General features: G+C 44.5%; 2 protein-coding genes across 2 annotated transcripts; both read left to right on the forward strand.

Annotated features, from left to right (window-relative positions):
- Positions 1–2,101: 2,101 nt before the first annotated feature.
- Positions 2,102–8,422, forward strand: LOC127776338 (aldehyde dehydrogenase family 2 member B7, mitochondrial-like). The gene is made up of 11 exons (XM_052302690.1): positions 2,102–2,409; positions 4,900–5,037; positions 5,255–5,397; positions 5,492–5,645; positions 5,740–5,969; positions 6,519–6,608; positions 6,743–6,916; positions 7,010–7,147; positions 7,349–7,486; positions 7,587–7,648; positions 7,881–8,422. Exons 1-11 carry the CDS (start codon positions 2,301–2,303, stop codon positions 8,152–8,154), a joined length of 1,650 nt encoding a protein of 549 aa, XP_052158650.1. The 5' UTR covers positions 2,102–2,300; the 3' UTR covers positions 8,155–8,422.
- A 5,875-nt stretch (positions 8,423–14,297) lies between these two features.
- LOC127775961 (UDP-glycosyltransferase 90A2-like) lies at positions 14,298–15,767 on the forward strand. Its single transcript, XM_052302278.1, has one exon. The coding sequence runs from the start codon at positions 14,330–14,332 to the stop codon at positions 15,758–15,760; it is 1,431 nt and encodes a 476-aa protein (XP_052158238.1). The 5' UTR covers positions 14,298–14,329; the 3' UTR covers positions 15,761–15,767.
- Positions 15,768–16,448: the final 681 nt, after the last annotated feature.

Here is a 16,448-nt window from a genome sequence, read left to right on the forward strand (position 1 = left end):
TTATGGTCTTATGGATGACCTATGGGTTTTTTTTTTCACAATCTTACCTATCCCTCCAAAATAAATAGAAATTCAGTCCACCTCATTTTAAACCCTGCTTTCAAATTTTGTAGGCTAAAACATTGATCCTTTTCCCCGTAAAAAAATATATTGATCCATTAACCATGAGGCTATACTACATATCAATTTGGTAGAGTTCCAACTCCTATTTAACTATATGAGTTGGGTCTGGAGTGGAATTGTGGAGCAACTTAAACTCAGGGCCTGTTTGGTACAGCTCCAGCTCCAACTCCACCTCTACTAAAGCTAGAGCTCAGCCAAATAGTTTCAGCTCCAGCTAAAATGGAAGCAGAGCTGGGTGCAGCTCTCTCACAAAATGAACTAGAGTGGTGGAGTTGGGTTTAGCACTAATACGAAAACCATTTTTCGTGGCGGCCATTTTGAATTTTTGCTGGCAGAATTTGCAGCCGCCACAAAGCAAAGCCCAGTGAAGATCAATATCTTCGCTAGCGGTTATTGACTGCCAGCAAAAGTCCATTTTCACTGGCGGTCGTCTTAAGCTAGCCGCCAACAAAAATCCATTTTCGGCCGCCAGTGAAAATCTATTTTGGGGCAAAAAAAAACCCCATGCAGCTGCACAGCCGCCAGCGAAAATACCCATGCAGCCGCGCATTGATTCATTAATTTCAAAATTCAAATCCACATCTAGATTCGCTGCTCATTTCCAAATTCAAACACGAAATACAAAATCATCATTTACACAGATGAAACATCATTTACACAGATCAAATATCATTCACACAGATCAAAACATATGCATCATCTGGAACAACATGCAAAAAAAAGAAAAAAAATCAAATCTAGCAGCACGGTCGGAGGAGGGAGCTGCGGGAGCACGGTCGACGGCGTGGAGGTCGGAGAGGAGGGAGCCGGACAGCACGGTCGATGGCGTCGAGGTCGGTGCCGCCCTCCCCGCGGCCCGGCGGCGGCGAATCCGGCCTCCCCGTGCGCCTGAGCTCCGCCCGCGCCCGTCCTCGAGAGCCGCCGCTCGCTCCCGAGCGTCGTTGCGCCCTCGCCCAGAGTCGCCGCCGCGCCCAAGCTACGCTAGCGCCCGTGCCCGAGAGCCATCGCCCGCTCCCGAGCGCTGTTGCCCACGCCCGAGCTCGCCGCCACCTTCGCCGCGCACTCCATGGAGGGAGAGAGGGAGTTGGAAGAGGAAGAGAAGGGGGCCGGAGCGGAGAGGTGGAGGCCGCACCCCGCCGCTGCTCCCGAGGCCCTCCCCGTTGGCCAATGCGGCGTTTCGTATGCGGCGGTGGATGCGACAGCTCCCAGCAATGGTGGGGTGGTGACGAGCTGGTAGCGGTGGAGAAGGGAGGGAGGAGAGATGGAGAAGGGAGAGAGGCGGAAGGGAGAAGGGAGAGACAGGAAGAGAGACCGCGAAAAGGGATAAGGATGGACTGGGCAGTGGGGGACGGTGGATTTTATTCGCCTCAAATTTTTGTTTTAGTGGTCTTTATTACCTACTGCCAGCGAATACGTGATTTTCGCTGGCGGACACTGAAGAGGTCCGCCTCAAAAAAATAGAGTTTTTTTTTATGGCGGACCTCTTAACATGGCCACCAGTGAAGATCGGTTATCGTTCGCGGTCCATGGCCCCCCACCCCTCGATATGTTTTTACTGGCGGTTTTCGCGTATGGCCGCTAACGAAAATAATAGGCCAACGTCATGAAAAATCGTTTTTCTAGTAGTGTAGGCAGCTCCACGACTCCACTCCAGACCCAACTCTTGAAGCTAAGTTTAGGATTTGGAGCTCTACCAAATAGGCCCTCAGCTCCATCTTTCTAGTTCATTTTTGTGAGAGCACTCTACCCATCTCCAGTCTTATTTTAGGTAGAGCTGAAACTGTTTGGTTAGGCTTAGTTCTAGAAAAAATAGAGTTGGAGCTAGAGCAAACCATAAGCCACAGAAGATCCCTCCCACCTCTCCAAACCAAACCAAAAATAATTCTCGCCCGCTAGCAAGTGGGCCCCACATCTAATCATACATGATCCATCCATTCCCCGAAAATCTCCAAAAGGCCTATTATAAAGAGGAGGGGGTAAAGCCCTGGCTTTCCTCCCCCAACAACTCGGCCAAATCCAAAGCACAGCCGCCATTACTGCTCCTCTTCCATTCCACTGGGGACGTACGAGCTCTGCGCATCCCTTCCATTCCATTACTGACCTTGGCTGCGCTGCAGAGGGGGTTTGGTGGTGCGGTTGATTTCCGGCAATAAATTCTCTAGGGGGAGGTATCGGTCATGGCTGCCGCTGCTGCAAGGAGGGGCTCATCGCTGCTCTCTCGCTGCCTGCTGTCCAGGCCCTCCGCCGCCGCCTCGCCTGCTGTCCCCTCTGCGCTCCGCAGGGCAGGTATATTGATTGATTCATCATCCCCTGGACCCCTGTTAATTCCGCCGTACTACTATGAAATCTCTCTTACCAGCCCGTGTATTTCTTTGGTTGTACAAAATCTTGGTTGGTACTTGGTACTAGAAGTAGGTATTCGTGGCCAAGTTCATGTGTTCTAGCAAAAATAAAAAATTAAAAAAAAGTTCATGTGTTATTTGTTTCTTGGTGAGTAAAATTATTTTTTCCCCAATGTTGTTGGGGGGGTTTCTTGGAATTATTTTTCCCACCTTGGTTAATGCCACCCCGTTGTAGGGCGGCTTCTGTTTGTCTCTTTTTGGGTGGTGGTGGGGTTTTGGATCTTGGAGGGATTGGCCGGACCTGACTGATCTGAATTCCAGGGTTGGTGTGTTGTTGTCACTAGTGCCACTGTTTAATTATTGGTTCATGACAGGGCTTAATTATTGGGTGCTTAAAAAAGATTATCTCTTGCTGGATGGGTGACTGCTCTGATGGCAAGATCCAGGGCCTTTGATGCCAAAAAAAACCTTACCATAGTTGCCAAAATTTTGGTAGGATTTCTTATATAGTTATCAAAATTTGGCAGCAAACTAAATATAGCAACTTTTTTAGTAACTTTACCGAAATTTGGTAAGGTTGAAAATGGCTTCAAAGTGAACAGGCCCTCAATTTTGTTCTAGAACTCTGCCATTTTCTATATGAAAAAAAATGGTATTGTTGTAGTAGCGTGTAATGATTCTTGAATTTGCTTTTTCACCCAAAAATTCAGCCTCTAAAGTTGATCTTTTAGATTAGGTTGTGTCCTCATCTTTTGGGAAAATATCCTTCATTCAACGTTGCTGTCCTCCACTACTTTCTGTGTAGTATACCTATTTGTCAGCTAATCTGGTTGTAGTGAGAAATCCCTGCCTTATCTTGACCCGGAAAATATGGGGTTTCTAGGATTTTTGGCGTCAGATATGATGAGCGGCAGATTGGACCTTTCCTCTTTTCTTCGGTGGGCTATGATATTTTCTTTCCTTGACATGATAGGATACCAGTTTTTCTTCTGTCCTTATCAGTTGCATAGAAAATCTTACTAGGTTTTTGGTTCCAAACCGTTCTTGTTTGCTAATGTCACCATATGTACAGCGAAACCGATGTGAATTGCCTCGAGTATGAAATGACAAGCAGATACCATAAAAATTCAAAACACTATTCTTTATCTAACTATGAAATGACAAGCAGATACCATAAAAATTCAAAACACTATTCTTTATCTGAAATTACTGATTAGTACTAGTTTACTAGTTGCCGGGCAGCACTGTAACACTCCTGGACATTATTGAGTGGTCATTCAGTCAAAAAGAAAGGGACAAGTTGTAATCGGCTTTCTTATCTGCGCTACACTGAGGCACAATTTTAAACCCTTATTTTTTCCATCATCAGGCCAGGGTTTACAATTCCGACGAAATCCGGTCGGATTTCGCGAAATTTCGACGTTCCGACGAGGCTCGAAAGTAGAAACCGTTTGAGATTTCGAGGAGTTTCATCCAAATTCAAATTTAAATTGATAAAAAAAGAAAAAATAAAATAAAATCTTATAAATACTATGATATTCATAGAACTTATTGGGATATAAAATTTCAAAAAAAAATGACGTATTGTGTGTATTTACTACTTACATCATGAAAAAAAAAGAATTTCAGCAAATTACCTCTATTACAAATTACTGATCGAAATTTCGATGATTTCGATAGGAATTTCGCCAAAACCGACCGGTTTTCGAGAACTTGTCGGCAACTTAGGGAATTTGTATTCAAATTTTGGTTTATGAAATTTGTTCGGAATTTACCGGTTTTCCACCGGATTTCGCGAAATTCCGAATTCCGCCAGTGCCCGAAACGGAAGAGCCTGTCGGAATCGTAAACCCTGCTTCAGGCCGGTCAAAATATAAACTAGTTGGTACCTATAAGAAACATGAAATAAATTTACTCCCCTAGAATTACAGACAGACGGGGTAAACATAGGACAGTATTGGCGATGTATTATACTTTTCAGTCCTGTGCTTGTTTTTTAGGTTATTTTCCTGGGGACAAATTTACCACTTAGGGTGTGTTTAGTTCCACGCCAAAATTGGAAGTTTGACTAAAATTGGAAGTTTGAAGAAAAAAGTTGGAAGTTTATGTGTGAAGGAAAGTTTTGATGTGATGGAAAAGTTGGAAGTTTGAAGAAAAAGTTGGGAACTAAACAAGGGCTTAGGCAAATTTTTTTCTTGAAACGCCAGTGTCGAAAAATAATGTTTAAGTATGTTTAAATGTTCCTTTGTTCCACCATGTGTGGAGGCATTTGATCTAGGGACCATATAACATTTTTTTACCATTTTTGAGGGGCATTTACTGCCCCATTCAGACTTCATTGAATACATGATCTTAGGAAATGGATTTACTCCGTACCACTGCTACTACTGTAGTACTCGTACTATTCCTGACTTATGCATTTTCTGCTTGCAAGATGGGACACAAGGATTGTTGCCGGGAATCCTTCAGAGGTTCAGCACTGCAGCAGTAGCAGAGGAGCCCATATCACCCCCAGTCCAAGTGAACTACACTCAGCTCCTCATTGATGGCAAATTCGTTGATTCAGCATCTGGTACACTTGTTCAGCTCAGCCCTTCCTATGAAACTATTTCAACTCAACTAGTAGTAATGAGACTGGATTCATAAGGCTAATTTGGTGGGCTTCAGCTGTTCTATAGGCATTGAACACCACAAGGCCCATGAACTGAGAAAAATAGATTGGTTTTAAATTTCTTTTTGTGACAGTAAATTGAGCTCATAATTCAAATTGTGCATTGCAATTTCATTAGGCAAAACTTTCCCAACTCTGGACCCTCGTACCGGGGAGCTGATTGCCCATGTGGCTGAAGGCGATGCGGAGGACATTAACCGTGCGGTTCATGCGGCCCGCAAGGCTTTCGATGAAGGGCCATGGCCAAAGATGACTGCCTATGTAAACACTTACTGACACTTCTGTTGTTAGCTGCTACTGTTGTATTGTTCTGAAGTCATGCTCATAGAAGTACACAATTTATTTTCTTCTACAGGAGAGATCCCGGATTCTGTTGCGGTTTGCTGACTTGATTGAGAAGCACAACGATGAAATTGCTGCATTGGAGACATGGGACAACGGCAAGCCGTATGTGCAAGCTGCCAACATTGAAGTGCCAATGGTGGCACGGCTGATGCGGTACTATGCTGGTGAGTAAGCTTCCTTCTGACATCAACAGAAATGATCAACAAGGTGCCTATGTAGGTGGCTAATATTGTTCCATTCGTGCTGAAATGTTTGCAGGTTGGGCTGACAAGATCCATGGGCTTGTCGTGCCGGCTGACGGCCCACACCATGTACAGGTGCTGCACGAGCCCATTGGTGTCGCAGGTCAGATCATCCCATGGAACTTTCCGCTTCTGATGTTTGCGTGGAAAGTTGGCCCTGCTTTGGCTTGTGGAAACACTGTTGTGCTCAAGACGGCTGAGCAAACTCCTCTGTCTGCTCTATTTGCTTCTAAGCTGTTGCATGAGGTTGGCGCACTGATATTTTTCGTAATTTTTGTTCAATGAGAGGAATCCATTTTTAATTGCTCCATGCTATTTGGACATTTATTATGATTACTGAGCATGGCCTGTTGTTGGCTTGTGTAGTTTTGGGATCACAAAATATTATAATTAGTTTTAAAGCAACCATTTTGCAAAATATGGTTACTGAGAATTGCATTTTACAGAAGTTCTTGTCCTGCAGTCTAGTGATCAAGAAACAACTGCAAGTACAGATCTTCCCGAAAGGAAGGGAAAGAAACAACCCATTTTAGTGTCAATAATCCTTTTAGGTCTAATATCCAAGACCTAGAGTGAAATGATTCAAATTTCATTGCATGATCTGTTTGTTTAATTCTTTGTCAATGCAGCCATCAATTCTGGCTTGCTTCAGTGCAAAGAATGAGTACATCTTTGACTAAGTCTGACCAGCTTAAGCATTCTTTATATTTTGGGTAGTCTAGTCTACAGTGAACAATGTTCTATATCCGCTACATATTATTGAATCAGAACTGATCATCTTAAATGATAAAATAGGCTGGACTCCCAGATGGTGTTGTTAACGTGGTATCTGGTTTTGGACCTACTGCTGGTGCTGCTCTTGCTAGTCACATGGATGTCGATAAGGTAAACTTGTGCTTTTCTTGTAATTCCTGTATTTTACAGATAATGGCCAGAAAACAGTGCAATATTTAGATTTATAGTATTAAAAAAATTAAATTCAGTTATATTCTAAGATTTTACTTTCTCTTTCAATATAGATTGCATTCACTGGATCGACCGATACTGGAAAAGTCGTCCTTGAGTTGGCTGCAAGGAGCAACCTTAAGTCAGTGACACTGGAGCTAGGAGGCAAGTCTCCTTTCATCATCATGGATGATGCTGATGTTGACCATGCTGTTGAGCTTGCGCATTTTGCACTGTTCTTTAACCAGGTACCACATGATAAATTATGTCAAAGCAGGCACAACAACTTTGTTCATTAGTTTGAAATCTCTAAATGATTTTTCTTGACTTAAAATTTCAAGGGACAATGTTGCTGTGCTGGGTCTCGTACATTTGTGCATGAGCGTATCTATGATGAGTTCGTGGAGAAGGCCAAGGCTCGTGCTCTCAAGCGTGTGGTTGGTGATCCATTCAAGAATGGTGTTGAACAGGGCCCTCAGGTACATAGTGCTGACTAGCACATTCAGCCTTCATACTGCCTGTCCTTCAGTTATCCATCACATGGCCATGCATTGATGTGGTATAATCATGCAGGCTTTACATTAATTACCTTCAATCGTATTGTCAAGTATCCAGTCATCATAACACATTCAGGTTTTGGACTGATGATAACCTTGCAAATTTTGTTTTAATACTTCTAGATTGATGACGAGCAATTCAACAAGATCTTGCGCTACATCAAGTATGGTGTTGACAGTGGAGCCAACCTTGTGACTGGTGGCGACAGATTAGGTGACAAAGGTTACTACATCCAGCCAACAATTTTCTCGGATGTACAGGTAATTAAGCTTAGGATAACGTCAAAGAATGTCAGCACAGATTGTCCTTCTCCTTTGTTGCCTCATCTTCTTAACACTTATTGTATGGTGATTGCTTCAGGATAACATGAGGATTGCTCAAGAAGAGATATTTGGCCCTGTGCAGTCAATTCTGAAGTTCAAGTGAGTAAACACTCCATTTCACATGCATCCTGTCCCAAACTCTTAGCAGTAACCAAATTAATCAAGAACTGAACCAAAGACTATATATATTTTTTAAGATAAAGGAAGCTTTTATTGATCTCAGACAATTACATCAAGTTGATAGAACCATACTAAGAACATTTCTGGCCTCTACATAACTAGGATGCACATAACTGACAAAACCATAACGCAATTTATGCTATGTCGACAGTGATCTGAACGAGGTCATCAAGAGGGCAAATGCAAGCCAGTACGGGCTGGCTGCTGGGGTCTTCACCAACAACCTGAACACGGCCAACACCCTGACCCGCGCGCTCAGGGTCGGGACCGTGTGGGTGAACTGCTTCGACGTCTTCGACGCCGCGATCCCGTTCGGCGGATACAAGCAGAGCGGAATCGGGAGGGAGAAGGGCATCGACAGCCTGAAGAACTACCTGCAGGTCAAGGCCGTCGTCACGCCGATCAAGAACGCCGCGTGGTTGTAAACACATAGATGTTTGGACATTTCAGAACTGGGGAAAGAAATAGGTATAATCTTATCGACGGATGCGAAAATGGCGATAAATTATGGCGATAAGAGGAGGACGATGATGAAGAAGATGAAGAGGAAGAACAGCTGAAATAAGCTTGTCCTAGCATGGGGCTGGCATTGTCTCTAATAAACCTTGTGGTTGGTGCTCATGTTACTGATGGAGTATATTGTAGAAGCAGATTTATGTTCATTATGAAATATATATCGCTTGTTTGGGATAATGCTACAGTTTGTGCTGCTCTCACAATTTTCTCACAAGCTACTTATGAAGCTACTTTTCAGCGATTGGACATTTTTTGGTGCATTCAAAACAAGAAAAATCAGTAAAACATGATTAATCTGAATCAAGTATTAGTTATTATAAAATTAAAAATTGATTTATTTGATTATTTTAAGAACTTCTCTATATATAGTTTTTTTATGAATCATATTGTTTAGCTATTCTAACAGCTAATACATAATGAGAAAATAGATGTTTCGAGAAGCGGTTTAGAGCGCTCCCTGGTTGTTGAAGAAAGTAACGTTGGGTCATGAAAGCGGCGGTAAGGTTGTTCACCGAAGTTAATATAGTTGCAGCGAAGCGGCGTATATCGCCTGCCGTCGTTATTCAAGGTCACAACTAAAAAAGCACTAAAGGTCCGACTGTGCTTTTGGCCCAGTTTGGGAAGCTTGTTTCAGCCGCAGCATTTCCCAAAAGCTGATTCTGCTAGAAGCTGCCACAACCAGTCCACGGCTTCTGAGAATCTGTAGTTACAGATTCTGAAAAATGAACTAAGAAGTCAGAAGCTAAAAAAGCTTGGTTTCAGAGTTTTTCCAGATTCTCAGAAGCTAGCTACCAAATAGCTGCTTCTCAGAATCTAAAGCTCCCTCAAATAGGCTATTTGTATCTCGACCATGAGAACACACTGGGTCAATAAATAGTAAAAGTCTTTTGACTGGTCATGGCACGTCATCAATGCACGATTGATTGCTATAAATTCCTCTCAATTACTTCAAGTTCCAGCAGAGAGAGATCCCTGTTTACACGAGGGATGTCTCCTTTCTCTCATCCACTTTTTATTCAAGGGATTAGATAAAAAACAATCGGAAACTTTTAATATAACTATAATATAATTATATTATAATTTAGGTATAAAGTTGCGTATATTATTTTAGTACTTATATTGGCTATGTAGATTCGATTGGATATTTGGGATGAAGAGGCCAAGTTTATTCTATTTTCTAAAAATTATTATAATAATTATACAATATAATGTGGTTATAGCATAGTTATAGGATATTACAACTATACATTAGGTTAGATTTAAAAAAAATTCACTCAAAAAACCATATGACAGTTTTTTTACATGATATCTTAATACTTGTGTATTCTTAGCCAAGTAAAGGGTGGGAAAAGATCCCGTTTATTTCTCCTTTTGTGGAGAAAGCTATGGATCGGTAAACCGAAGAAGAATATAATATTTTATAAGGTGCTTCAACTCAACAACAAATTACCCGTACTACTTTCTTACTTTATTCATTTCATCCATGCGTGCAAGTCAATCTTCAAAATATCTTTTCTCCTAAACTACTTATCCGATTATACGGTCATATTTGTTGTAATTAAATTTTTATAACAAAATAATTAAAACTCAATGTTTCATAAGCTACAGTGATATGTTCCAATGTGTTTTTTTTACCGTGTTTCACAAAATTTATAAACTACTTGGCTCTACTATCTCTTGTGACATACTACTTACTCTCTCTGTACTCCATCCATATATGCAAGCATATAGAAATCTTCAAAATAAATTTTCTTCTAATCTATTTATCTGATCTATAATCTGAACACGCCGTTAAATTTGTTGTAATTAAATCTTTACAACAAGATATCACACGACTATATTCTGATGAAGAAATACATATGTTTCAAAGTTTTAAAACTTGTTTCATGGAGTATATGACAACGATATGTTTCAAACTATGTTTTCACCGTGTTTCACAAATTCGTTCAAATGTTTCAATTAGTATTTTTTGTTTCACCCTGTGTAACTTAACTTAATGTTTCACCTGATGGTCAACTGAAATATTTAACCATCTGATTTTCTTGAAGGGAATCAGACGCTCGATCTGTAGTTCCCTCCTCTTTTTGTTCACAAAAATGGATGGACCTTGGTCCATTCGAAAAATGTTTGGTTTGGTTTAAAATTGCTCATGTTAAATTTATTTTCTTTACTACTCCCTTCGTTCCAAAATATAAGGCACAACCACCCTTAACCCAAAGACCAAGAAACAATTATTATCATCTCCTAGTTTGAATCACCCTAATAAATATAATGCATATATCCTATAGAATTAGAAATCTTGATGGTGGAGGATTTAAAAATGTAATAATTTAATAGAGATGAGGTCTTAATTAGAGATCTTAATGCATGCATGCCTTATATTATGGAACATTAAAAAAAAAGTATCTTATATTATGTAACGGAGGGAGTATAACTAAAACCAGTAGATTCTACATGAAACTTGATCACACTCTAGCTTGGGTTATTAGATTTTTCTTTAAAAAAACAAAGAACTATTCCCTTACGATAAATTTTTTAATGTTAGGACCGGAGGAAATGATAAGATAGAGATTAAGATGTACCAATTATGATGTAGTAAAATCCTGATTGCCCGCACTACACTACTAGAAAACTATCTTTCATGGCTACCATTTTAGATTTTCGCTGGCGGAATTTGGAGCCGCCACAAAGTAAAAGCCAGTGAATGCGGTTATCGACCGCTAGCGATAATTCATTTTCGCTGGTGGCCATCTTAAGCCAGCCGCTAGCAAAGATCCATTTTCGCTGGCGGTTGTCTTACACCAAACACCAGCGATAATTCATTTTCGCTGGCGGCTGTGTTAAATCGACCACCAGCGAAAATCTATTTTAGGCAAAAAAAAAAAAAAAAAAACCAATGCAGCTGCCCTAGCCGCCAACGAAGAGGAAATTTGAAATACAAATAATTTACACATATCAAATATCATTTACACAGATCAAACATGAAAGACAAATCAAAACATGAGCATCATCGAATGGATTCATTTACACAGATCAAACAACATGCACAATCCCAATTCATTTACCTAGCGCGCGCGTTCTCTCTCTCGCACCCCACCCAGATCTGCGCTGGCGACGGTGAGGATGGAAGGCGGTGGGGCTCAACGGCACCGCAGGTGGTGCCGAGGTGCGGGGTCCGCTGTGCGAAGGCCCCGGGGCTGGTGCTGCTCCTTTGCCGGCGTCCTGCAGAACCCCGGCCTCCGTCCCATCCCTTCATCCACCTCGTCGGCCCTCGCGCCGCCGGCCACGGCGTCTTCCCTGGCACTGGGAGGAGTGGGTGGGGTGCAGCCGAGACGAAGCTGCCGCCTAATTCCTCCTCGATCTCATCGTTCCACAGCTCGCCGACCTCGTCGAGGCTGGCCGGGATTGGCGGCCTCATCGACCCCCGCTGCATCCTCTCCCCCGCCCGCATCTCGCCCATCAACCTCGACGACTCCATGTCCCCGCTCCCACTCCCGCTCCCGCCGCCGCCGGTGATGCCCACAGCGGAGACAGTGGTGGTCCTGGCAGAGACGGCGGTAGTGGTGGCGCCGTTGGTGGTGGCCTCGAAGGAGGCGGATTCAGCGAGCGACGAGGCGCTGGATCTGAGGCTTTTCCTGCAGGGGAGGGATGGGAGGTGCGTGGTGATGGAGCTCGACTTCGGGGTGCTCTGCGACAACAGCACCTTCTTCGCCGCCATGGCGCCGCACCCGTCCTCCCCGTCGCCGCCTCTGTTGTGCGTCGGCGGCCTCCTCCCCTCGGACAGATCTGGGAGAGGAGAGAGAGGAGGGGATGGGACGGCAGGGGTGGCGCCGCCGCTTCCTTCCTATGGCGTCGCCCAGTCGCTGAACCCGGTCGTCGCCGCCGGTCACCGCCGCCGTCGCCGGTGGGGGCGTCGAGAGGGAGGAGGAGAGGAATGAGGAAGGGATGTGGAGAGAAGAGGAGTTGATTTGAAGAGAAGAAGAGGAGAGGGTGTGGAGAGAAGGAAAAGGTGGTAGGTGGGTGGTTTTAAATGTGACCGGATGTTTTTTTGGTGAGAGCTGGGTTTTCAACAGCGGTTTTGTTTATTGGCCGCCAGGAAAAATTCGACCGCAAGCAAAGATTATCTATTTTCGCTGGTGGCGCACCTAAGTGACCGAAAGCAAAAATAGACATATTTTCGCTGGCGGTCGTATTAGACGGGCGGTGCCCTCCACCCCCTCGTTACGTATTTGCTGGTGGTTATCACATTTTTCCACCAGCAAAAATCATAAGGCAACGCCATGAAAAATCTTTTTTCTAGTAGTGCTACTTAAAAAATGGACTTTTGCAAGCAACCAGAACCCGTTTTTGTAGGCAGGCGAACCGCCTGCGTCTAGGCGTTTGTGAAAATCAACTCCTTTCCAAACGGGTAGGTTGCCGCTCTAGTTACCGCCGCCAATCCTGTTGTCCCCGGTCAGGCTTGGTGGACCTGTCACTACAGTGTGCACTAGTGCGTGACGGGATCCGTCCAGTCCGGGGCTACCATCACCCGTCCACGGATTGAGTGAGTCTGTCGTTCCAGTGGGTGTCGGTGGCAAATCCGACCAATCCAAGGCCGCCGCTGTTGCTCCCATGCCCACGCGAGGGAGTCGTTGCTAGATCCAACCGCCGTGGACCTGAGAAAGCCGCTGCTGTTGACCCCATGCCCGTGCGAGCGAGCCTCTTCTGATTCGGCCACCGCGAGCCTCGACGAAGCTGCCGCCGCCGCTTCAGTTCCGCATGAAGGAGCCGTTGACGCCGCCGCCACCTTGTCCACCTCTTGAAGTGCTCGCCAGCGCGGCTGCCTTCACTGGTCTGTGAAAGTGGAGGAGAGGAGGTGGAGTGGGGTGAGGGGAGGAGAGGATGAGGGAGGAGAGAGGAGATGATAAGGGTTAGATTTTTTAAGGGAGAGTGGAGTGGGCAGCTAGCTCTGTGGGCTGGTAGCAGGCGGTCCACTTAACAGGTCCACTTGCGAAAATAGGTTTATTTTCACAGGCGAGCCTATTAAGAGGCCCATCTAAAAATTGATTTTTCATACAAATCTTTTTTTTTCATTGCGGATAATGTTATACGGTCAGGAGACTAGAAGGGGGCTTGTCCATAAAAATCGATTATGTAATAGTGCCGTGACACTCCCTATACTATATACCATGTTTAAATCTAGGTCGTAAATATTAAATACGAGAGTGTTTTCAATCGCAAGATCAGAAATTTATTGTTGGCCTCTATGATCCTATTTGGAAAAGTTTCTAGCTGCTGCAGCTGTTCCAAACAATACAGATTACTATCTAGATTATGAGAGAATCTATAGCTATAGAATTCAAAAAATAAATTAGAAGTTGGGTTTTGCAGCTTCTTTAGACCCTCACAGTCTGACTACCAGCTAGCTGTTTCTGAATCTGAGACTAGCAACTACCAGCTAAGTGCATCTCGTGATCTTTAAGTTTTTCAAACAAGTCCTATGTATTTCTCATGTTGGTTAGACAGTTCACTTATTGTTGGTAGCTAGTGATCTGGTGCTTATGTGAGATGGTACCATTTTTCTCACGTTGGTTTAGACAGTGCACTTATTGTTGCGCATAGTGGGCTGGTGCTTACGTAAGATGAGACTCAGGTGGTGTTTGGATCAGAGACTTAGCTTTAGTCTCTGACACTAATTTAAAGTATTAAATATAGACTAATTACATAAATAAAAGCTAATTTGCGAAACAAATTTTTTAAACCTAATTAATCCATAATTAGATAATGTTTACTGTATCATCACATAGGCTAATCATGTATTAATTATGCTCAATAGATTTGTCCCGTGAATTAGTCCAAGATTATGGATGTGTTTTATTAATAGTCTACGTTTAATATTTATAATTAGTATTCAAACATCCGATGTGGTAGGAACTTAGTCCCATTTAAATAGGTCTTATAAAAAAAAGGATATTCTGAACTTATATAGCGAGCGCAAATGCGAAGACGGACGCACACAAACGCCCCAAACCAAATAACCAATTCGCGAGCCTCTCACGGACGAACGGTACGGTGTAGCTAGTGTCGTCGGTAGCCGATCGATCGATGGCAGCTGCTTCGCCGGAGCTCCGTCACGTGGCCATGCTGCCGTTCATGGCGAAGGGCCACGCCATGCCGCTCCTCCACCTCACGCGCCTCCTCCTCGCCCGCGGCCTCGCCTCCAAGGTCACCTTCTTCACCACCCCGCGCGACGCGCCCTTCATCCGCGCCAGCCTCGCCGGAGCCGGAGCCGCGGCCGTCGTCGAGCTCCCCTTCCCCACCGACGACGGCCTCAACGACGGCGCGGCGCCGCCGCAGAGCATGGACGACGAGCTGGCGTCCCCGTCCCAGCTCGCCGACGTGGTCGCCGCGTCCGCCGCGCTCCGGCCGGCGTTCGCGGCCGCGTTCGCCCGGCTCGAGCCGAGGCCCGACGTGCTCGTCCACGACGGCTTCCTCCCGTGGGCCGAGCGCGCCGCCGCCGACGCCGGCGGCGTGCCGCGGCTCGTCTCCTACGGCATGAGCGCCTTCGCCACGTACGTCGCCGGGGCGGTCACGGCGCACAAGCCGCACGCGCGCGTCGGCTCGCCGTCCGAGCCGTTCGAGGTCGACGGCTTGGCCGGGCTCCGGCTCACCCGAGCCGACCTGAACCCGCCCTTCGACGAGCCGGAGCCGACCGGCCCGCTTTGGGACCTCGTGTGCAAGACCAAGGCAAGCATGGACTCCAGCGAGGGCATTATCGTCAATTCCTTCGTGGAGCTCGAGGCGCTATGCTTCGACGGTTGGAGCCGGATGTCCCCTGTGAAGCTGTGGCCGGTTGGCCCTCTGTGCCTTGCATTCGAACCGGGTCGGAATATGGACCGGGACGTATCGGATTGGCTGGATTCACGGCTCGCCATGAACCGACCAGTTTTATATGTCGCATTTGGTTCACAGGCTGAACTAAGTTGGACTCAGCTAGAGGAGATAGCCCTCGGGTTGGATCAGTCTGGTCTAGATTTCTTATGGGTGGTCAGGTCCAAGTGGTTTGATTCTGATAACCGTTTTGAGAATAGGTTTGGGGACAAGGGGAAGGTATACCAAGGTTTCATCGATCAATTCGGGGTTCTGAGCCATAAGTCTATCAAAGGGTTTTTCAGCCACTGCGGGTGGAATTCGGTGTTGGAGAGCATCTCTATGGGTGTGCCAATACTTGCATTCCCAATGGCAGCTGAGCAGAAACTGAATGCAAAATTTGTGGTTGATGTGCTAAGAGTTGGGCTCAGGGTTTGGCCAAAGAAAAGAGAAGATGACATGGAAAATGGATTGGTTGCAAGGGAAGAAGTGCAGGTGATGGTAAGGGAGTTGATATTTGGAGAGGAAGGAAAACGGGCATCTACTAGAGTAAGTAAACTCGCAGTGCTTTCTAAGAAGGCCATGGAGATTGGTGGGTCGTCGTATACAAAACTAGAGGAGATGGTCCATGAGATCAGTGAGCTAACTCGTGATAAGAGTATGTAACTATGGTTATCGGTGTTTGCTAGTATTTCGGTTTTACTAAATGTCACATTTTTCACTTAATTTCAATTCAATAGCCCTTTTTTCTTGTGTGATTGCTTTATCTTCTATACGCGTAAGCGTACCTTCTATCTCTCATATATACTTTTCTATATATACAACAAATTATGTTGAGTTATGATCCAAATTCATTTGTACATGAATAAAGGCCAGCTTCGGACGAAGCGAAGCGTTGTGCACCCGGGTACGGATTGTTATTTTTAGGGTTTCACCTTCATATATACTTTTTTAAGCCATCGTTCGACGTTGTAACCTCACCCTGATATAGTGAAGATATTTTGCTGGCTGGCGCCCATGGTTTTTTTCTCCTGCTTTGGAAGGGTTTTTCACGTTAAATTTTGTGTCTTTTGTGATTGATTTATTGTTTTTTATCGTTTCCTAACAAGTTGAAAACTATGATCAACTTTAGCAAAGGTATGATATGCAAAACTTCACATATTAAAATCTGTAGTACAACTAATTAAAGTACTTACATAGCATCCCCGTTGGGGTATTAAATTTTCTGGTGTGCTAGCTTGGGCTTTAACGCGTGAGGAACCCCTCCTCCCCGACATATAAAATAAAACAATGTTTGTATTAACATGTAATTAATTAAGTATTAGCTTTTATAAAAATGGATTAATATGATTTT

Source organism: Oryza glaberrima, chromosome 6, assembly GCF_000147395.1.
Source record: "Oryza glaberrima chromosome 6, OglaRS2, whole genome shotgun sequence".
Lineage (NCBI taxonomy): Eukaryota > Viridiplantae > Streptophyta > Magnoliopsida > Poales > Poaceae > Oryza > Oryza glaberrima.

Excerpts from the sequence above, each read along its gene's own strand:
- LOC127776338 (XM_052302690.1), top strand. The coding sequence starts at position 2,301 with ATGGCTGCCGCTGCTGCAAGGAGGGGCTCATCGCTGCTCTCTCGCTGC. Across the intron at positions 5,038-5,254 it reads ATTCGTTGATTCAGCATCTG|GCAAAACTTTCCCAACTCTG; the intron begins GTACACTTGTTC and ends CAATTTCATTAG. Across the intron at positions 6,917-7,009 it reads TTGCACTGTTCTTTAACCAG|GGACAATGTTGCTGTGCTGG; the intron begins GTACCACATGAT and ends TAAAATTTCAAG.
- LOC127775961 (XM_052302278.1), top strand. The coding sequence starts at position 14,330 with ATGGCAGCTGCTTCGCCGGAGCTCCGTCACGTGGCCATGCTGCCGTTC.